Source organism: Dreissena polymorpha, chromosome 8 (assembly GCF_020536995.1).
Source record: "Dreissena polymorpha isolate Duluth1 chromosome 8, UMN_Dpol_1.0, whole genome shotgun sequence".
Taxonomy (NCBI): Eukaryota; Metazoa; Mollusca; class Bivalvia; order Myida; family Dreissenidae; genus Dreissena; species Dreissena polymorpha.
Genome location: NC_068362.1, coordinates 54,185,677 through 54,210,501, shown reverse-complemented (window position 1 = coordinate 54,210,501; position 24,825 = coordinate 54,185,677). Strand labels below are relative to the sequence as shown.

At 36.0% G+C, this 24,825-nt stretch overlaps 1 protein-coding gene across 1 annotated transcript in view; it reads right to left on the bottom strand.

Moving 5' to 3' along the window:
• LOC127842942 (multiple epidermal growth factor-like domains protein 10) overlaps positions 1-16,513 on the bottom strand; it is a 28,304-nt gene extending 11,791 nt beyond the window's left edge. The window contains exons 1-7 of the mRNA XM_052372741.1: positions 16,331-16,513; positions 9,520-9,735; positions 9,073-9,270; positions 8,294-8,428; positions 7,290-7,427; positions 5,246-5,383; positions 3,765-3,902 (exon numbers count right to left, since the gene is read on the bottom strand). Of these exons, the coding sequence (XP_052228701.1) occupies positions 3,765-3,902; positions 5,246-5,383; positions 7,290-7,427; positions 8,294-8,428; positions 9,073-9,270; positions 9,520-9,735; positions 16,331-16,400 (1,033 nt within the window). The 5' untranslated portion in view covers positions 16,401-16,513. The remainder of the gene's footprint in view (positions 1-3,764; positions 3,903-5,245; positions 5,384-7,289; positions 7,428-8,293; positions 8,429-9,072; positions 9,271-9,519; positions 9,736-16,330) is intronic.
• Positions 16,514-24,825: the final 8,312 nt, after the last annotated feature.

The window sequence follows — 24,825 nt, the reverse complement described above, 5'->3', positions numbered from 1 at the left end:
AACCAGGGACGCACATGTCAATCTCAACCGTGCAACATATACTGTCTCTCCACCCAGGGTCGCACGTATCAATCTCAACCGTGCAACAGATTTTGTCTCTCCAACCAGGGGCGCACATGTGAATCTCATCCGTGCAACAGATACTGTCTCTCCACCCAGGATCGCACATGTTAATCCCAACCGTGCAACAGATTCTGTCTCTCCACCCAGGGTCGCACATGTCAATATCAACCGTGCAACAGATACTGTCTCTCCACCCAGGATCGCACATATCAATCTCAACCGTGCAACAGATTTTGTCTCTCCACCTAGGGTCGCATATCAATCTCAACCGTGCAACAGATACTGTCTCTTCACCCAGGATCGCACAAGTCAATCTCAACTGTGCAACTGATACTGTCTCTCCACCCAGGATCGCACTTATCAATCTCAACCGTGCAACAGATTTTGTCTTCCACCCAGGGTCGCACATGTCAATCTCATCCGTGCAACAGATACTGTCTCTCCACCCAGGATCGCACATGTCAATCTCAACCGTGCAACAGATTATGTCTCTCCACCCAGGGTCGCATATATCAATCTCAACCGTGCAACAGATTTTGTCTCTCCACCCAGGGTCGAACATGTCAATCTCAACCTTGCAACATATACTGTCTCTTCACCCAGGATCGCACATATCAATCTCACCCGTGCAACATATTTTGTCTCTCCACCGAGGGTCGCACATATCAATCTCAACCGTGCAACATATTTTGTCTCTCCACCCAGGGTCGCACATGTCAATCGCACATGTCAATCTCAACCGTGCAACAGATGCTGTCTCTCCACCCAGGATCGCACATGTCAATCTCAACCGTGCAAGAGATTTTGTCTCTCCACCCAGGGTCGCACATGTCAATCTCAACCGTGCAACAGATTTTGTCTCGCCACCAAGGGTCGCACAAGTCAATCTCAAACGTGCAACAGATGCTGTCTCTCCACCCAGGATCGCACATGTCAATCTCAACCGTGCAACAGATTATGTCTCTCCACCCAGGGACGCACATGTCAATCTAAACCGTGCAACAGATTCTGTCTCCCAACCCAGGGTCGCACATGTCAATCTCAACCGTGCAACAGATGCTGTCTCTCCACCCAGGATCGCACATGTCAATCTAAACCGTGCAACAGATTCTGTCTCTCCACACAGGGTCGCACATGTCAATCTCAACCGTGCAACAGATGTTGTCTCTCCACCCAGGATCGCACATGTCAATCTCAACCGTGTAACAGATTATGTCTCTCCACCCAGGATCGCACATGTCAATCTCAACCGTGCAACAGATACTACCTCTCGACCGAGGATTGCACATGTCCATCTCGACCGTGAAACAGATAATGTCTCTCCAACCAGGAACGCGCATATCAATCTCATCCGTGCAACAGATGCTGTATCTCCACCCAGGGACGCATATGTCAATCTCATCCGTGCAACAGATACTGTATATCCACCCAGGATCGCACATGTCAATCTCAACCGTGCATCAGATTTCGTCTCTCCACCCAGGATCGCACATGTCAATCTCAACCGTGCAACAGATACCGTATCTCCGCTCAGGGTCGCACATGTCAATCACATCCGTGCAACATATACCGTCTCTCCGCCCAGGGTCGCACATGGCAATCTCAACCGAGCAACAGATTCTGTCTCTCCACCCAGGGTCGCACATGTCAATCTCAACCGTGCAAAAGATTCTGTCTCTCCGCTCAGGGTTGCACATGTCAATCTCATCCGTGCAACAGATTCTGTCTCTGCACCCAGGATTGCACATGTCAATCTCAACCGTGCAACAGATACCGTATCTCCGCTCAGGGTCGCACATGTCAATCTCATCCGTGCAAAAGATTCTGTCTCTCCACCCAGGATCGCACATGTCAATCTCATCCGTGCAACAGATTCTGTCTCTCCACCCAGGATCGCACATGTCAATCTCAACCGTGCAACAGATACCGTATCTCCACACAGGGGCGCACATGTCAATCTCATCCGTGCAACCGATTCTGTCTCTCCACCCAGGATCGCACATGTCAATCTCACCCGTGCAACAGATTCTGTCTCTCCACCCAGGATCGCACATGTCAATCTCAACCGTGCAACAGATACCATATCTCCACACAGGGGCGCACATGTCAATCTCATCCGTGCAACATATACTGTCTCTCCACCCAGGATCGCACATGTCAATCTCAACCGTGTAACAGATACCGTATCTCCACACAGGGGCGCACATGTCAATCTCATCCGTGCAACATATACTGTCTCTCCACCCAGGATCGCACATGTCAATCTCAACCGTGCAACACATTCTGTTTCTCAACCCAGGATCGCACATGTCAATCTCAACCGTGCAACATATACTGTCTCTCCACCCAGGGTCGCACATGTCAATCTCAACCGTGCAACAGATACTGTCTCTCCACCCAGGGACGCACATGTCAATCTCAACCATGCAACAGATACCGTCTCTCCACCCAGGATCAAATCCGGATAATGGCCACAAACATGATTGATGGGAAGTCACAATTACATGATGAGGAGCACTTGAGGCCATCGGTAGCATGCTTTAAATGTCGATAGAGCATCACATGTGCTTAGAATTGTAACAGCAGTAATACGTAAAGCATACGTACCCGAGGTAAACGGCTTTATGTGGCACATATAAAAGTATTTTGTAGATTTTAAGCAACATTTACTGTTTCAATGACTTGCGAAATTATGCGAATAGATAGTTGCGAAAATCGTATTAAAGCATAGGCTAATCAGGGACGACACTTTCCGTCTGAACTGGATATCTGCTGAAAAGAGACTTTCTTTAAACAAAAACAGCATAAAAGCGGACTGCAGAGGCTAAAGTGAAACGACATTTTACGCACATACATGAAACCCCCGTTGTTACAGAACAAGACTCATAAATTACTGACACTACAGTTGCTAGCAATCAACCCAGGCGAACATTGGTCATTTGAACAGTTGCCAGAGACATGGTCACAGCTTTCAACTTTTAGGCAATTGCAGAGGGAGGAGCAGTTAAGACCAAGCATACCTTGACCGCATGCTGTACAAATGGAGGAATAACATGCGATGATGAGGTACATTCTAAAGAATAACAATTAGAATAATTCAAGTATTTTGGGAATTATTGCTATCGCATATGCTTGCACTACAGAATACTCATTACCACAAGGATCAAGTGCAGCAAAAATGTGATGATGAAGGTATTGTTGCAAATTGTTGTAAAAGAGGTAGTGTTAGTAGCTTCAAGTGGTATATATGGTAGTTATGTGTATTTAATATACCGGTGTAAAGTAAGCCTGTAAATACCATTGAATATATTGGTTTTGCATGCAAATGCAACATCGTAAAATTCATACCAACGTTAAAATTGGCATTTAACATTTGTACCACCGCTACAGTTAATATTAATCCACCCAGCACCACTTTCGTTATTAAAACAGTAAACGGAATCATAGTTTCATACAGCGTCATGAAGGCAATTGCAGACAGAGAGGCAGTTGTACCAAACATGACTGGATCGCAAGTTATGAAAGTCTCACCCAAAAGATAACAGTGCTATTTATATGGAAGCAGTTTGAGTTGATCAGAATTTGAAACGAATACCTTGCGTTGCATAAGACATCGTTATAAAAGGTTGTTTTGTGTACACATGATAATAGACAGATACTCGGTCATTTATCCGACATCAATCGACAATTTTGAATCTTACCAACACTACAGTTACTAGTAGTCCAACCAGGTGCACATTGGTCACCAGGACAGTTGCCAGACACATGGTCACAGCTTGCTCCTTGTAGACAATGGCAGGGGGAGGTGCAGTTTAGGCCAAAATTGCCTTGACCGCATGCTGTAAACCACATTTCAATTAAAGAATATTTAAGTTAATAAATTATTGAAAACGTTTTTATTTTACAAACTACATATAATTTGGTAAGGCCATCTTGATTCAGCTTTATGTTGAGACACCGACTTCTTGATATGCTAAACATTGTTTGAACACTTTTTTTTATCGGTTACAACAAATGTTGGTTAAGTGTGAATCGGATTTTTTAAAGGCTTGTAATTAAATTAATTCAAACAAAGCAGTATTTTTCTTACATGTAATGTACTATTTAAAACTACAAACCCCAATGCAAGTCATAAAGCTTGTCGTAAAAAAGTATCAGCTAAGGGCCCGTAGGCCTGCATATAAAGCGACACCTTTATTGTATCATTTTAAAGCTATCGCTATCCCGTGTGTGTTAATATAATAATAAAAATCAAATCACCGCGTACTTAAATGTAGATAACCTAAGATGTTTATACGAGTGGACTTATATCACAAAGTATTGTGTCCGATATCTGCATAGAAATGAGCTTTAATAACGAAACTGAAAACAAGACTGAGGAAATAGCGTGTATATATTGTTTGCCTTGATAGACGTTTCATATATGTATGTTATTTATTTTAATTGCTACATCCGCTTGCATTATAACATTAACACTATTGAACTGTTAATACAATATCGAAGAAAGTAAAGTTTCTACTTATTGTAACATTTCTTGTAACGACCGATTTTTGTTTAAAGAATCACAATTAGAATAATTCAAGTATTTTGGGAATTATTGCTATCGCATTTGCTTGCACTACAGAATACTCATTACTACAAGGATCAAGTGCAGCAAAAATGTGATGATGAAGGTATTGTTGCAAATTGTTGTAAAAGAGGTAGTGTTAGTAGCTTCAAGTGGTATATATGGTAGTTATGTGTATTTAATATGCCGTTGTAAAGTAAGCCTGTAAATAACATTAAATATATTTGCGTTGCATGCAAATGCAACATCGTAAAATTCATACCAACGTTAAAATTGGAATTTTACCTTTGTACCACCGCTACAGTTGATATTAATCCACCCAGCACCACTTTCGTTATTAAAACAGTAAACGGAATCATAGTTTCATATAGCGTCATGAAGGCGATTGCAGACAGAGAGGCAGTTGTACCAAACATGCCTGGATCGCAAGTTATGAAAGTCTCACCCAAAAGATAACAGTGCTATTTATATGGAAGCAGTTTGAGTTGATCAGAATTTGAAACGAATACTTTGCGTTGCATAAGACATCGTTATAAAAGGTTGTTTTGTGTATACATGATAATAGACAGATACTCGGTCATTTATCCGACACCAATCGACAATTTTGAATCTTACCAACACTACAGTTACTAGTAGTCCAACCAGGTGCACATTGGTCACCAGGACAGTTGCCAGACACATGGTCACAGCTTGCTCCTTGTAGACAATGGCAGGGGGAGGTGCAGTTTAGGCCAAAATTGCCTTGACCGCATGCTGTAAACCACATTTCAATTAAAGAATATTTAAGTTAATAAATTAGTGAAAACGTTTTTATTTTACAAACTACATATAATTTGGTAAGGCCATCTTGATTCAGCTTTATATTGAGACACCGACTTCTTGATATGCTAAACATTGTTTGAACACTTTACTTTTATCGGTTACAACAAATCTTGGTTAAGTGTGAATCGGATTTTTTAAAGGCTTGCAATTAAATTAATTCAAACAAAGCAGTATTTTTCTTACATGTAATGTACTATTTAAAACTATAAACCCCAATGCAAGTCATAAAGCTTGTCGTAAAAAAGTATCAGCTAAGGGCCCGTAGGCCTGCATATAATGCGACACCTTAATTGTATCATTTTAAAGCTATCGCTATCCCATGTGTGTTAATATAATAATAAAAATCAAATCACCGCGTACTTAAATGAAGATATAACCTAAGATGTTTATACGAGTGGACTTATATCACAAAGTATTGTGTCCGATATCTGCAAAGTAATGAGCTTTAATAACGAAACTGAAAACAGGACTGAGGAAATAGCGTGTATATATTGTTTGCCTTGATAGACGTTTCATATATGTATGTTATTTATTTTAATTGCTACATCCACTTGCATTCTAACATTAATACTATTGAACTGTTTATACAATATCGAAGAAAATAAAGTTTCTACTCCTTGTATCATTTCTTGTAACGACCGATTTTTGTTTAAAAAAATATTGTGTTACATTTAATGGTTTAACAACAATCTACACGGACAACGTTTAAGCGTATAATTTATAATGTGTAGTAATGCAGTTTTGCGATATAGCCGTCCTATTTATAAATCGTTACAACAGTGCTCGTTTAAAATAAGAACCATTTATTAATTTCAAATAAAACATGCATATTCAATATAACTATTAAAATTGCAGTTTCGTTCATCAATGAAATGCAGCTCACTCTGGGAAAGACGGGGCTTAATGCATGTGCGTCAAGTGTCGTCCTAGATTAGCCTTTACAGTCTACATGGGCTATTAAGACGGGCCTTAATGCATGTGCGTCAAGTGTCGTCCTAGATTAGCTTTTACAGTCTAGATGGGCTATTAAGACTGGGCTTAATGCATGTGCGTCAAGTGTCGTCCTAGATTAGCCTTTACAGTCTTACATGGGCTATTAAGACTTGGCTTAATGCATGTGCGTCAAGTGTCGTCCTAGATTAGCCTTTACAGTCTTACATGGGCTATTAAGACTGGGCTTAATGCATGTGCATCAAGTGTCGTCCTAGATTAGCCTTTACAGTCTTACATGGGCTATTAAGACTGGGCTTAATGCATGTGCGTCAAGTGTCGTCCTAGATTAGCCTTTACAGTCTTACATGGGCTATTAAGACTTGGCTTAATGCATGTGCGTCATGTGTCGTCCTAGATTAGCCTTTACAGTCTACATGGGCTATTAAGACTGGGCTCAATGCATGTGCGTCAAGTGTCGTCCTAGATTAGCCTTTACAGTCTTACATGGGCTATTAAGACTGGGCTTAATGCATGTGCGTCATGTGTCGTCCTAGATTAGCCTTTACAGTCTACATGGGCTATTAAGACTGGGCTTAATGCATGTGCGTCATGTGTCGTCCTAGATTAGCCTTTACAGTCTACATGGGCTATACGCATGTGCGTCAAGTGTCGTCCTAGATTAGCCTTTACAGTCTACATGGGCTATTCATGGACGCTTTCTACCTTAACTCGATTTTCACATAGAAAATACTTCCTTTAAACGAACATGTCCAAACAAAAGCGGAAAATGTCGTCCCTGATAAACATGTGCCGACTACACAGGTTCATCTGTGTTCGACATTTTACGCACATGCATTGAGCCCCGTTTCTTCAAAATGAGACTCAATTAAATGCTGAGACGTACCTACGCTACAGTTGTCATGCTTCCATCCTGCAGCGCATTGGTTATTTGGACAAGATCCGTTAAAGTGGTTACATGTCATGTTGTTGTGGCAGCGGCATATGGATGAACAGTTAGCACCAAATGTGCCTGGGTGGCATGCTGTAAGTATTGAAAAACCGTAAGGATTAATGTGAATACGTTCTGTTTTAATTTTTATTACGGCCAGTGATGTGTTTCGAGAAGTATGGTTTCATCATGGGATGTATTTCGTTTTAGAACAAACACAGACATAATGCTGTATATTGTACCTGATGTTAATATGTCCTTCATTATCTAACCGACCGGTTTAGGGTCGTCAAATGCGATACATGCAATAAAGATTTTACGGTTCGGTAAGTATTTGTGAAGTGAAGTTTTAACATCCGGTTGCACTGTGAAACAGCCTTTAATTGTATTCCGATGTTGAAACTGGTTTGTATTAAACGAAAATGCATTGAAAATGATTTATTATTAAAAATTTAAGACACAGATTTTTTAGTTAGAAAACAACACAAGGTATACAGTTTTTTGTTGCGAAATTTTGAAAGTTTAGCTTTATATTAATAATTATGCTGTTAAACTCATTGACGGTGCAAACATTGACTGTGCATTCGTTCATATACAGTTATTCGGATTAAAATGCATGGTACAATATACGAAAATGAAAATCCGATTGCGGAACCAATATGATAATAAAAACTAACCAAACATCATCAAATTGTACATGGACCGTAGTGTAGCGTCTCTTATGTGCAATAGCTATCTGTTTGTTAAATCCATAAACACAATCAACATAAACATAAAAATCATTCATTAATTCAGGGATCATTGAATATAGTATTCATTACATAACGTTTGAAATAAATATAAAATAGTCAAAATAATTATATTGTTCGTGAGTGTAATTTGCAGATTATTCTGTGTTTACATATATTGTTTGTTTAACGGTTGAGTTTTTATTTCTTTCATATAAAATGAGAACTTACTTTCATTGCACGTCATTCCAATCCATCCGTCTTCACAGATCCCATTCACGCATGCACCTGTAACACTGTCGCATGAGCCCATACGGTAATGGCATTGTTTGGAACAGTTAACGCTGTAGCGTCCGAGTGGGCAGTCTGATAACAAACAGAAGTGCGTTAAATTGTCGTGTATTAAACGGTTAACGACGAAATATGTTTCTTAAATGCGTATATTCGCTTGAACGTACGTTTTTTGAGGATACTCTCTTGAAACACATTCAATATAAAAAAGGTTTTGGAAGTATGTTCAACAATAATAACTACGACCAATATTTTAATTGTAAATGCTCATTTCATTTTAAAGTAATACTTAAATTTTGGATACGCAAATAGCTTGAAATTTCTGATTTCACCATAAAGTATGTATTGTAATAACAACATAAAAAAGCATATTTATCGGTTTAAAGTTTTCATGACATTAAATACCATTTGTGTGCTTTGGATGAAGAATATTATATATATATATATATATATATATATATATATATATATATATATATATATATATATATATGGTTGTGGTTGAGGAATTGTTATTTACTGTTAAGAGGATCTTCTGGTAACTTGATTGTGTTTGTATTGAGTGTTAGTGTTTGATTTGTGATTAAGACAGAAACACACAATAACTGCAATTGTTTTGCTAAAATTGTAAATAAATGCAAGCTTAACTAAATACCCTAGCTGTTCACATAACATGCAAGGTTAATACATGAATATATTCAATAAACAAGACACGTTACCTGCTTGTCGGTATAACAATATCTCACATATCACAAGAAAGTGGGAATTTCCATTCCCCATAACCCGTACAAACTGTATTTCACGAGGGGGAGTTAGCCTCATCTCCGCGATGGTCCCATTTTTAAATGTGAATTGTTCATCTTGAAGGGATTCTGTCCATAGACCCATTGACATGTTGATGTTGTCAAATTGGCCACCTGCAGAGAAGCATTAAGTGTGTAAGACATGTTAATGACAATACAAACATTTATTAAGTCTTTTTAATGTTAATATCGGAACTCCATGACATATAATGAAAAACAAGCACAGCGCCGAAATGTCTTTTATTCATTATAATAAAAACGTAAACGATTAAATAAAAAGAAACGTGTACAAAAATAATGCATGCTTAAGCGTGCTTCAAAACCAATACGTTCATATTTTATACAAACACAACGTATGCATACGTTGATCTGTACGGCCCAAAACAAGCACTCTTTCCACAATATAAGGCTTGTTCAGTCCCATTTGCACCCAAGATGGTCTGTGTAGTGCAGTGCAACATAGACATTCGTCAGCTCTGTGACGTAAATCGCCCTGGTTGACTTTATCTGCGGTCCAGTCATACCATTGAGAACCATTTGTTGTCACATTGATGGCCGAGATAGGGACCTGGATGGAGACTTAATGGAAATAAAGAACGACATAATTGCTATATAACAAACACGATCGTACGTTATTTGCAACGTTTCCGATATGCTAGTTTGACTATTGTTATTATTTGAAATGTTCTTAAGATATTTAAAACCAAATTAAAGTATTTTGCTCAATTTATGTTTGCAAGCTACACAAGTACACGTGCTGCACTTACAAAAACAGTTTGTTTTTATTTAATCACTTATTAAAAGACAGGGATATATCACGGAACCTAAACAACATGACTTCGGAAAAGCGGTTAAAATACAATATGTCGCTAAAGTGTAACTGTGTCGGGTGTAATAATGACACGATACTTTTACTGCGCGTATTATAACAACTTTAGGAACTTTCCTGTTAACATATTTTACGTTTTGATGTTCTTTTCCATAATATGTGTACGTATATTGTCAAGTTGACTACTGTTTGCAGTATGTGCGTTTTCAAAAAATATTTTGTATAGCAATAGTATATGTATTAACACCAAACCTAACATTATCAAAATAATTAATTGAATACCAGGGTAGAACAATTATAATATTGTGCTTGGTTCCTTTAACCGCGACTGGTTTGTTGTAGACAATGAAAAAAATACGATTTTATTTTGCATTTATTTACATAATGTTGTCAATGTGTTAAACAATATATAGCATGCGACGTAGACGTAGATAACTCACTCACAGTTTGTTACACTGGAATTAAATGTTTAAATTATTACATAAATTGTCTGGATCAGTGCAGTGTACGGGCTATATGACCACCTTGTAATCGGCCTGTGTGGGTTCAAAATACACTAACAAACATACTCATGATTAAACGATCGATTTATGTATGTCGAAACTTGTTCAACCTGAAATATACCAAGTCACGCTTCGTACTGCCACCTCAATCTAAATATGTAATTATGTTTAAACTAAGTTGCTTTAAATATATAAAGAACGCTATTCTTTATTCAATGATTTCGACACTTTAAATGAAGCCTTTAACATTGTTGAAACATTATTTAAGCGGTAATTCCTCCAAAAAACATATTCAAAATATCGCAAAAGCGAAAGAGTACTTTCCGGCTGACGATTTTTTTTTACTTTTCTTGAACATATAAAAGATTTGATAGTTTTACTCAATAACTGACTTAATTATAAATACTAATAATCCTTTTAATGAGAAATAGGAGAAAAGAATACGATATACTGTTTTATCGTACCACTACGATAACGATTGTCTGATACAAAGGTGTCTATTTTTATCATGGCGGTGGGCGTTTATAAAAGTCAGTGATATTACGCTCTTATAATTGGGATCGACTACAAATGAGACAAAAAATGAAAACGCTTCAGCAAATAAAAAAATAGTCATAAATGGAATCTGCATGCTCAACCGACGTCACGCAAAACGTCATACAGATTTAATTCTTGTTAAACATGCAATGGCATAGCGATTACAAAAAGGATGTTTATTTATTTTAATAGGACCTACTCTTATGATGAACAGAACATAAAGGGTGGCAAAGTAAACTTATTATATATTTTGTTATGAAACATCAAGAAAACGCTTGCATGATTTTACATCCAACAATTATAAACATATTACCTCTTTGGTTGGAACAGTTTTGAAAGAAGGGGCATGTTTTGAACATGCTTTTAACACTATATAATGTATGTGAGACAAAATGTCGATAAGAATAGGTGTGACACAGGACCTAATAATAGAGGAAGTTTTAAAACAAAGAAGCGCGTTCTATCGTTAGGGCTTAAAACGATTTTTGACTGAATGAAAAAAAGTTATCAAATGTCTTAACATCCGTTTAATATGAAGTCAGTTCAACAATAATGATTATATTCCAAAACATATGTAACATAACAAATAACTTAAACATAATCATCTTTTCGAATCATATGAAATGGTAACGCTAACATATAGGATTTGTTTTAACTTACATGTACATATATGTTACGAATATTAAAACTAATTACGAGCCAGTTTACTGACAGCGTATTGACGGTGTTTTATCTAAGCCTCGTTGTGGGAAAACTGGGCGTAATGCATTTGTATTCCGCACAGGCTAATAAGGGACAAAATTTCCGCCTAAACAGCATTGTCGTTGAGTAACGTGTCGTCCCAGATAATTATTTGCATTCTGCACAAGCTTATAAGGGACCAAACTTTCCGTCTAAACAGCATTGTCGTTTAAAAGAGACTTCTTTAAACAAAAAATTCATTGAAGCGGAATGAGTCGTCCCTGATTAGCCTTTGCGGACTGCACAGGGTAATCTGGGACGTCACTACGCAAATGCATATTCCCAATTTGACAACAACGATGCTAAATTGATGCTTGTTTCCATTCATAACATCATCAAGTTCTTATTGTGTTGCTCAGTTTATTGTAAACATCTTTTATGCTCTTGTCTTGGTTTTTAATTTGAATTCCAAGGCAATACTATTACAGTTCATTAACACGCATGTATTTGCGTTTGGTTCTGGGTAAAGCAGGGGGTTACTTTCAATCTGCGTTAACCATCAATGCTTTAGATTGACCATTCTAAGGTGGTAACCAGCGTCAATCATTGTCAGGATTAGTTTTAAACTGTGTGCAATGTCATATATATTTTAGGCAATTGTCTCAATTAAAAGACTAGCGGGTGAAAACAAACGTTTCTTTCTTGTAATTGTTTCTGGAGTTATTTTTTCCACACTAGCTCTAGCAGAATAACGTCTTTAAGAAGTTATTGTGCTAGAGCTAGTGTGGAAAAAATATGTACATTTAACAATTAGTAAAACAGAGTTAGGATTGTGGATATCTTTTGTATACACTTTTGACAAAGTATCTGGTAGGTAAAGAATGCGATATTCCTCATAGACATTGTAACTAGTAGGTATAGAATGAGATACTCCTCATTGACACTGTATCTGGTAGGTATAGAATGAGATATTCCTCATTGACACTGTGTCTGGTAGGTATAGAATGAGATATTCCTCTTAGACACTGTATCTGGAAGGTATATAATGAGATATTCCTCATTGACAATGTGTCGGGTAGGTATATAATGAGATATTCCTCTTAGACACTGTATCTGGTAGGTATACAATGAGATATTCCTCATAGAAACTTTATCTAGAAGGAATAGAATGCGATATACCTGATTGACACTGTATCTTGTATGTATAGAATGAGATATTCCTCATTGACACTGTATCTGGTAGGTATAGACTGAGATATTGCTATTTTACATTGTATCTGGTAGGTATAGAATGAGATATTCCTCATTGACAATGTATCTGGTAGATATATAATGTGATATTCCTCATTAACACTGTAGCTGGTAGGTATAGAATGGGGTATTCCTAAATCACACAAAATCTGGTAGGTATAGAAGGCGATATTCCTCATTTACACAATATCTGGTAGGTATAGAATGAGAAATTTCTCATGGACACCGTATCTGGTAGGTACACTACTACTACTACTACTACTACTACTACTACTACTACTACTACTACTACTACTACTACTACTACTACTACTACTTCTACTACTACTACTACTACTACTACTACTACTACTACTACTACTACTACTACTACTACTACTACTACTACTACTACTACTAGTACTACTACTACTACTACTACTACTACTACTACTACTACTACTACTACTACTACTACTACTACTACAACTACTACTACTACTATTACTACTACTACTACTACTACTTTTACTACTACTACTACTACTACTACTACTACTACTACTACTACTACTACTACTACTACTACTACTACTACTACTACTACTACTACTACTACTACTACTACTACTACTACTACTACTACAACTACTACTACTACTACTACTACTACTACTACTACTACTACTACTACTACTACTACTACTACTACTACTGAAACTGCTACTGCTACTGCTAGTGCTACTTCTACTGCTACTGTTACTGCTGCTACTGCTACTACTACTACTACTAATACTACTACTACTACTACCACTACTATTACTACTACTTCTACTACTACTACTACTACTAATAATAATAATAATAATAATACTACTACTACTACTACTACTTCTACTACTACTACTACTACTATTACTACTACTACTACTTCTACAACTACTACTACTACTACTACTACTACTACTACTACTACTACTACTACTACTACTACTACTACTACTACTACTACTACTACTACTACTACTCCTCCTACTACTACTACTATTACTACATCAACAACTACTACTACTACTACTACTACTACTACTACTACTACTACTACTACTACTACTACTACTACTACTACTGCTACTGCTACTACTACTACTACTACTACTACTACTTCTACTACTACTACTACTACTACTACCACTACTACTACTACTACTACTACTACTACTACTACTACTACTACTACTACTACTACTACTACTACTACTACTACTACTACTACTACTACTACTACTACTGCTGCTACAATACTTCTAGGAGACTTCTCAGAAGAAAATACTCCCTGTAAATGCTCTTCCTTTTAATCAAAGTTTGTACATGCGTTATGTTTTATTTAGTTTGCTTTAAAACAAAAGCGAGGATTGAAGCCAATGAAATATATTCCTTTATTAAATATGTTTAATATTGACCTGCTGGAGACATGTGTGTAACAGAACCGGACAAAGAGCGCTTGACGTTTCTCTCAGACATTGTGCCTCGAATTTCAGTTCTGGATAATCATGGCTATTTTAATCATGCACTATTATTGAAGATGTTTTATTTAAGTGATTTAACGAATTATAAGTTATCTTAAAATGTATGTATGAAGTCAGTTCCACCAAAATGATTGTATTCTGACTGATACATAACTGATATAACACATAGTATACTTAATTATATTTTTTCATCATATGCATTTTTTACGTAAACGTTACAGTAACGTAATTTTGTTAAGCTGAGGTCACGAATATTTAACAATAAATTGCGAGCAAGATTGTAGTTGGCATATTAACAGTGATTTATTTGACTAATGTAGCCTCACTCAGGAGCTACTTCTACTTCTTTTTTATTTTCTTTCCGCTTTTATTATTTTTCTTCGTTCAATTGAAGTCTCTTCTTAGCGAAATCCGGTTTAAGTGGATGTTGTCGTCCACGATTAGCATTTAAATTTACTTCCTGTCAAACAGGGTTAGGGTTAAGATTATATTTTATATACGAACATCGAGGAAATTACTCATTATAAAACGGATTTCATACCGGTATTAGATAGAACGTGTTTCCTTAACTGCTTGTCTGGACTGACAAAACAACTAAACTCTATTTTTAAAAGCACACAATAACACCATAAAAACGTGTTACTAGTGTGAAGGATTGTTTTTAGAAATAGAAGTTGCACAAAAAATATGTCACAGTCCAGTTAACTTGATATTTAGCATGAAAAATGAAGGTTTTCTTTGATAATTCATGTATGATCGAGAATGCTAAAAAATCATGTGATTTATGTTTCGATCGCATAATGCATTATGAACGAGTCATATGCACCTGTGTTCAATATTTAGCTACGACGGACCCTATTGTATTATTCTAATAGCGCAGCCACTTTTTCAACGTTTGCGATTTATATGTTCGATAAAGCTAAAAAGCACGAGTCATATGTACTGTTGATCATTCTACCGCTACTATCAATTTCGACCAGGTTGTATCATGCTTATTGCGAAAATTCTTTAGTAACTGTGTCTGATTTATTACATTTTTTCTACACGAGGAAAAGCGAAACCATATATTGTTTTCTTTTCCTACGTTCCGTTTTTGTTTTCTGCGCGATGAAATCCGGCCTGTACCAAACCATGATGCAAATGGTTTCAATTAATATCTGCAAATAATGATAACAAACATCGAAGCATAAAACATCATAACCTGTTTCGAAATTAATAAATTGAATCTAAACAATTTGCAATATAATTGTTATTAAGCGCAAATTCGGGTGAATGTGGCAATGCAAACACGTATTATTCACGTTTTTTTTTTAAGTTTTCAATATCGCCATTAGAGATTAATTGCTAATTTTTGGATTGTGTAACAGTGCTAAATTAGTAGTAGTAGTAGTAGTAGTAGTAGTAGTAGTAGTAGTAGTAGTAGTAGTAGTAGTAGTAGTAGTAGTAGTAGTAGTAGTAGTTAGTAGTAGTAGTAGTAGTAGTAGTAGTAGTAGTAGTAGTAGTAGTAGTAGTAGTAGTAGTAGTAGTAGTAGTAGTAGTAGTAGTAGTAGTAGTAGTAGTAGTAGTATAGTAGTAGTAGTAGTAGTAGTAGTAGTAGTAGTAGTAGTAGTAGTAGTTGTAGTAGTAGTAGTAGTAGTAGTAGTAGTAGTAGTAGTAGTAGTAGTAGTCGTAGTAGTAGTCGTAGTAGTAGTAGTAGTCGTAGTAGTAGTAGTAGTAGTAGTAGTAGTAGTAGTAGTAGTAGTAGTAGTAGTAGTAGTAGTAGTAGTAGTAGTAGTAGTAGTAGTAGTAGTAGTAGTAGTAGTAGTAGTAGTAGTAGTAGTAGTAGTAGTAGTAGTAGTAGTAGTAGTAGTAGTAGTAGTTTTTACCTGCGTTTGTCCATGACCTGAGTAAACATCCTAATATAAACAAAGCAATCGTTTCTTGCGCAGACATCATAAATCAAATTACTGCTGAAACCCCGCTACTGATCTTATAAAGCGTCTTATTAAAGGTCGAGTATATTCAAGCAAACTCATATGCGGAAACATCCGCTTGTAAAACATCCCAGTAGAAATGCATCTCAGCAAGTAAAGATCAAAGCTTGATAGTCAATCTCAAGTGTACATTTATTCACGTTTTTTTGTACTGTTTTTGTAAATGTGTTTTGTCAAATACATGTGTTTTGTGTCCCTTTTTGATCGAACGATAATTAACGAACATCATATTATACTAAGGCTTTTCTCCTGCTTGTGAAGCTGTGGTTTCACATTGATTATATTATATTTAACATATCTATGTCGAAAAGAGTCCAGCAATCGAATCATAATTGAAAATAATTTTACGATGGCCAAAATGGGTTTTGAAATTGCGTCACATTAACAAGAATAACTGACAAAGAGCTACTTTACGATCACAATCTTGCAAAACGTACAAAAGTCACGCTATTTGACTTTACTTTACACATATTGTATATCCAAAAGCAAATAATGACATTATTACAAATGTATAAATTAGTACCATTTGTGCATAACGGAAAAAGGGTTAAACCGTGAAAGGGTTTGAAACAGGGTTACAAGACTTCAATATATAAAAGTTTGAGGAAAACGGATGGGCAAGTACAATAAACAATCCGATGTTTGTAATTGAAATCGTACTTTGGTTATTACTTACATACTCGAAATAACCAACAGTAAGTGTGTTTCTTGTTCCCGTTTCCTTATTGGAAACAGTTATAAGGTGTAAGAATGTAGTGGGTTAAATATTTTCGCCATTAAGCAACATGCATCTTTTTAGAAAAGATTAACAACAAAACAAACATTTAGTACAGCATGTTTTAAGTCTCGATTCGAACTCATTTGTATTTCTTGAAGTTAAATTCAGAAATTGTTCGTTCTTACAACCTGCACATGAATTGCATGCATTCGTATTATAGAGACAAAATACAGCGTACATTCCCTTCTAGATATCATTTGTCCACATGATGAGGTGTTTACATTGTGTACAATAACCAAGACAAGCAATGCAGTGAAAACAGTGACGATACCAGAAAAGAGTACGCGCAATTATCAATATGCATTAATTTTGTTGTAACAGAAGGAAACAATACATTTATAGAAAGACTCAGTAACATCTTTTATCTATTAGATGCAGCATATAACAAGAGCTAAACGATAACTGTATTATAATAAAAGGTTAAAAGAGCGGTTTATAGTCTGCTTCGATAACGCATTTTCAGCCGACTTCGACATTAACCTTCCGATCACTGGGATTTAAGTTTAAGTTTATAATGTAGACCTACTTTAAATTTCTCCCAAAGCGCGTCTGAACAGTGGCTGTTTAATATGCAAAAATGTTTCCCCGACTTCATTTTCATATAATTTTATTCAGTACCTGGTTATGTTGGTAAACGTATGGCGCAGCATTGAGCTCGACAAATATACATTTCCTGTATTAGGCATTGTTTAAATTGCTTTGCTTAATCCCAAATGAATACTATGTTATTAATGTAAACTTTTACTTGATTATGACTGTGTTCTACTAATTCATAGTAAGCATATATCTTTATTAATATGCAATAAATTAAAAGTTTTTAATCACAAGGCCGAAGTTTCGATCAGTCCTTAATACATGAATTCTGTCCTTACTGAGGCGATTTAACTTAGGTGATCAGTGCATCATATTGAACGTGATTTTGGGATTCACGTGTGCATAAGACTCTTCATGTTTTTATAATGATTTTATAACATCTTCAAACATGAGTCGGTTAATAAATATATCGTATGTAGAACCGAACGCTGCATGCTCGCTTATCATAAGCAGACCATGCGATGATTGTGCGACAAATGTCTCTGTGCCCTCTGCGATGATAAATCATGAACTCGGAGATGTTACCGAGACACGCTTGCATCAAATAAGTTAGAAATTCGACGATTTTCGTGTGACCATATTGTGGGCACGGTTTCCGTAAAAACAAATGTGCACTCAACTGCCAACTGAAGTCCATACAACATCAACGCATGGTAATAACATACCATTTAAAAAAGAAGGCGTCGACCCAACGATGCATAACAACCGCACAACAAATACAGCGTAAATTGGCGTGACAATCGTAAACTAGTCACATATCTTGGTCCGAAACGCTACCGACTTCAACGTGTGTTTGATACAACAAGTCCATATCTATATCACACAACTACAGATATCGCTTTGAAAGTGTGAACATGCCTTTAGGTGGGATCATTTAAGGTCAATGACATTGGCACATAACTTTGACCTACTGCGTAGCTGAATGATGTCCTGAAACTGTTTATACTTAGGAATTAAATATAATGTAGCTACCATTCTAACGGAGTTTCAAATGTGATCCTCGTTCTGTGAAAACTGCTGTGATTGCATATACGTATTGTGTCTTTGCACCTTTTGCAGTCCGCTCAAGCTTAGCAGGGACAACTCTTTCCACTTTCATGGAATTTTTTGCTTAAAAGAAGTCTTAAAGCAATTCCAGTTGATGCAAAAGTTGATTTGCATGTGCGGTCGCACAAGCTGGGACGACACTTGATGCACATGAATTCAAATCCGATTTCCCAAGCAAGGCTCACTTTTATTCGTGGTCATCAATTACAGAAAATGTAATGTAAGTACATTTAACTATATTTGCCGAAGAATGGTCGAGTGTTCTTATGACAGTTTGTTTGCTTACAAAGCGAAGCCCTAGCATCAAAGCATTCAGGAAATAGCTGTTGCATCGTCAATGGTAAAAAACCCTCTAATTTTCGACACTGAGAGGGGTTTGTGGGGAAAATTCCTCTCTGTGAACTGCGTTAAGAAAAATAATAGAGCTATTTTAAAAAATCAGTACATTTACAATCACATTTAAATATTTCAATCTCTAATATATACTGAACTTCTGTCCGTATAATTAAATTTTATTGAATGGCCATCTTTATATATTTACAGAAGCCCAGTTGTTCAAAGTTAAGCCGTTGATTAATTATAACCATAGTAAAGTGGATAACCCTAACAGATTATATAATCCACAGTTAATTAAACACTGTCCAAAAACAGATAAATATATCTTCATAGCGAAGCTAAAGCCAGCAAAGAAAGAGAAAAATGTCTCCAAAGTTAAATGAATGTTATTTTATTAAATTCTCAAATTTGAACAAAGTCACCATGTTGTTGTTAAACAAAGCCCTCGAACGTTGCTAAAGAATTCCGCGCGAATACAGACACTAAATTCCGTACACACCTGTTCCGAAACGAGAAACATTAACTGTTACTAACGACACACAGAAATGACAATAGCGCGTGGATAAATGTTTGCGATTTGGCGATTGTGTATGTAGATAGTATATATTTTTCTGTTTCATGGTTACTAAAAACGAAGATATGAGTCTTTATATGAACGAAACCAACGAGTAAAAGCCAACTTCTGGAACTATATTTGTGTATCTTAGTTTGCGGAATGAAACAATGTAATAACTTTTTATCGTCCGAAAATTTAGTCATTACAGGATACAGTTTATCAAACAGCGTTTAATTTGGAACCAACAGGTGTTAGCATATCAATATGACGCAACATTACCTTATTGCTTTATGAATTGTCCATTGGTTTTTAGTTGGTCGCGTTAGCGGCCGACTAAATTTAAAGAGCATATTTTGCAAATCAGTATGTGCTTAGAAGCCCAAGCTACGGTTAGAACCGCAACTCACTCCTTTAGGAACGATTACCGCTGCCTGTCTGCAGCAGACGACAAATGATTCTGCTCTAGCAGTGAGTGTATATACAAGCTTGTAAGACGACATTGGCCAGTCTTGTGTTAATCATTGAAATTTGTACATATTGGCTGCTTTCAGGGAAAACGGGGCTTAATGCACGTCAAATAAAATTAGCCTGTGCACACTGATTAGCCTGTTCAATGCGCACAAGCTAATCAAGGACGACAACAGCGAACAACTTCAGTGCCATGGCTTTGATTATAATCATTGCATTTAAACTTAAACGTGTATGCATATTTTTTTCATGTAATTGCGTGTTACATGATAACGGATTTGTTAGAATAAACAATGTTTCTTTGTACGACTGAATTAGATTAATTGATACCAATTCCGGTCAGTAAACATGTCTTATCGCATCGATAACACATTTAATTTTGACATTTATTTTCATGTGTATGTTAGTTTGACCTATCTTATTTAGCTTGCATACCCGGTTTTGGAATAGACATGCTTGTGTTATGTAAGCGTTTGGATAAAATATAAAGTGCACAAGCTATTTACCACTACCTTGACAACAACAATAACAACAACAACAACAATACTAAATAAAGAAGTTGCATAAGTAATTTTGTGAATACTAGTAAAAAACAGTGCTATAATAATCATGATGAAGGAAATAATGAGCAACATCAAAATGATAATTATGTTAAGTTTGAAACTTAACATGCGCATGGCCAAGTCAAGAGTGAATATATATGTTTATATAAACAAAGCAATCCTTTCTTGCGCAGACATACTGAATTAACCTACTGTTTGAAAACCCGCTACTGATCTTAATAAAGGGGTAGTATTTTCAAGCGGACCTTTATACCAATAAATCCAGTTGTAACATTTCGCTAAGTAAAGATTGACGCTCGATAGTTAAACTCAAGTGAATATTGTTTTTTTTATGTACACAATTGTTGGCTAGAAGCTTTATTGTAGGCATTCTTTCTGAAATAAATGTTGCTATTGTTGTCGTTTTTGTTGTTGTTGTTATTATTTCCAACATGTGGTCAATGGAATGGCCATCTATAAGGCAAGTATTTCATTTAGATCTCAATCGGCTGTACTAATCTGCACATGGGATCACTTTTTTATTGCATTTTCAATCAAAATCTATCAATCGAATCGGAAATACCTTTTCGCGTGTTTCATCGAAACGAAACAATATACCGTTGATTTAAAAATATTTCTGAAATAAATACACGTATACACCACTAAATTTGCAATCATGGTATAAGCTTCGTAGAGTCGGAATTAATGATGGCCGCCACACGACGGTACTTGCGTTTTTTTTTCGAATGAAAAAGAGCATATTTTGATCGGTCGAAACAATGGAATTGTTAGGGGTATTTTGCTTTGCAACTGCTTTCGTTTCTTATTGCATGTAATTAATTTTATATGTAAAATATGCAAGGAACAGTTGTGTTGAAGAATCAATACAAATATGATAATTTTTCCAGTTCCGGTCGCTCTCGCTGTAAGCACCTGCATGCGGTACGTTTCCAACGGCGATCACCAACTCACCATTGGCGATAGTTCTGGTTTGTCAAAGGCAGCGTTAGAAGTGTTATTGCATACTTCTGTAATATTCTGTCGACAAATGTGTTGAAATACGTCCAATCCCATCTGGCGTCGACGCCGTCCTCTCAAAATAGGAACTTGGTTCCGTCACACGTTTGTGAGCTCATAGACGATCTATGTTATTTCAACTATTTCCATGTATTCCATGTATATTTGACTAAATGTCAAATTCATAATTGTCCGCATGTGTGTGTTTTAGTAAAAGAAATCCAACTTATACTTAGCTATACACCATGTGTGCTGCTTACGTTGACTGTTTAAATCTAAAATACTACTAAGCATACATGTAATTATCAATACCGTAATAACCAACAGTTGTTTTGAAGGATTTTAACGTATTTTGAACTATTCGCAAAACAATTTCTCAACATGCATGTTTTTCCTAACTTCTTTGAATCTATTTCTTACATGACACAACGAGTGTAATTATAATATAACATTTCATGTTCATGAATACTACGTAAACGCCGCATCGTAAATAGTTTTGCCCCAGTCCGTCGTTGGTTAATTATCACGTATGATAAATGGTATCAAGTTTTTTTTATTCTGTTAATCTTTTAAAATTTTAAAATTAGTGTGGTACGTTTATCGGAAAACGAAACGATTAAGGTTTTAGTTCAAAATGTGCGAGTAGTCAGATTTAAACTGCGTACATTTGCTTAACAAAAGCAAGTTGATTTGGTTGTTACACAGATACACATGGACCTTTCGCCAATTGTGAAAGTCATACTTTGAGCGAGTATATGTGTTGTCCATGAAAAAAACTTCTAACCGGCGGGAATAGTTTCCATTGTGGGTGTCACAGTACTTTCTGTGGTCGTTATATCTTTAATTTCAGTGATAACTCTTTGAAGTTTTTTTTTTAATTTACTTGTCTACATGTAAGTTATCGTTCAAAGTAAACGCCTATACACGTCATAATGTTCGTTTTCTTGAAACTGTAGTTTTTATTCCATCTTTGTTATGCGTTTATACTATTTATTTCGTATACTAGCATTAGTATATTGAATCTCGTATTTGCTATTAATATCGATATGCGCTGCATATCAGGACAATGACAATGAACTTTAAAACCAAACACTAACTTTTAACATGGTCTTTTAACTGTTACCTTTTAATTTGTCGTGCATCTGTATAATTCCTTTTTATTCACCTGAGCATTTACACAGGGCATATGACAGCCAAAACATATAATACATATATATTAAGGCCCGTATTATTCACGGCCATTTTACACATAAACAAAATTCTGGTTGTACGCATGTGGATTATTTTATTTAGTATCCGTATTACTTGTCCGAGTTCGAGTGCTGTCACCTGCCTCGTGATGTTTTCTGTTGTTGTATTTCTATTTAAGCTCATCTTTAGAACTATGCAAAACATGTATATGTATATTACATTACTGCTGAGTAATAATTACCACAGTAACATATTAACAGTTATTTTACGATAAAACTTAACTTGTCAATGAGACGCCGGTTCATAGCAATTTGTCGCAGTGCTTTATGGTCGGATGAGTCATCTCTTTTAAAGGGGCCTTTTCACAGATTTTGGCATATTTTGAAGTTTGCCATTAAATGCTTTATTTTAATAATTGTAAACATTTGATATAAAAAGCTCCAGTAAAAAATCAAGAACATAATTTTAAAAAAGAAAAAAAGGTAACCCTCAGAAGGGCTCGAACCACTGACCCCTGGAATACTGGAGTAAAAAGCCTACCACATAGACCACTCGGCCATCCTTCCGGATACAATGTTAGATGTATTTTATACTTTATAAACGCAATCTTCGTATTTTCACAAAATATAACGACAACAACAGAACTCTCCAAATTGTTAATTCGTTTCGCGTTGCAACGCTTTTGAATTTTCGGGTTTTTAAATCGTGAAAAGATGCCTATAATGGCTATTTTAGAGCATGGTAAATGTTCAGTATTACTGTTTCCTCACAAATATCATAACTAAAACGAAAATTTGCGAATCTGAAACAACTTTTTTCAATTTTGTCAATTTACCAAAAAGTGAAAAGGCCCCTTTAACCAATAGCAATCTTCACGATGTCTTATTTTAGATCAACGGTAATGTTTACATAGCATTTGACCCTTGGTATTTGTCGTTTAAAGAGACATAACGACTCTGATTATTTTCAATTTTTGAAGCCATTTTCTCTAGTACTAGACGTTGCTTTGTGAGCACTCTAATTCTGGCCAGTTGGTCGCCCCGATTTGGAGACTTTGGACCGCCCATGGCCAACCGGCGTGCTCAATGACCAGTTTTGGCCTTAAATGACCTTGTTTGGCCACATTTGCCCATACGCTAGTATAAAAGGACGACCAATGTTTGATCATGAGCTCAGTTCCATCACGAAAACTTAGTAGCAAGTCATTTTATAAAATAAACAGCAAAAGCTTTCTATTCAGTTATATTTATTCGAAAGAGCCATTTAACATCATACTTACAGTGCTTACCTGTGCTATTTCATCACGACATTTTGAAGCATTTATTGATTTTGTATGTGCATAAAAAAAAATTGGTGCCTTTAACGATTGTGAAAGACTCATAAGAAATAAGTTAAACAAGTAAACTTGTAACACTTCAAATAATGAACTGTTAGAAATCTAATGCTCGGGTGAATATATACCAACTGCTTTTATAAGAATATATATACATTGACTAATGTAATGATTTTTAAGTTGCATACAGAATTGATTTTTCGGTTCACCGTGCGACAATAAAAGTTAGTAACTTTTCAAACAGTGTTGTTTGCATTACTCATATGTTAAAAAGTGCAGCATGGACGGCTGAAAAGACAGTGCACTATTCGTACGTACACAAGCGTTCAGAGGTGGAACGTAACAATATAATATTGATGTAATACAATAAAGATAGAAATATAATAATAGTCTATTTCTAAGTAAAGAATGTATTGATAGATATAAGCCAACAACTGTCGAGTATAACACATATTGTCAGTGTCAGGTGCACAGCTCTATGGTAATCAGATAGGTCCAAAAGTCTGAATCGTATAATACGGTTCA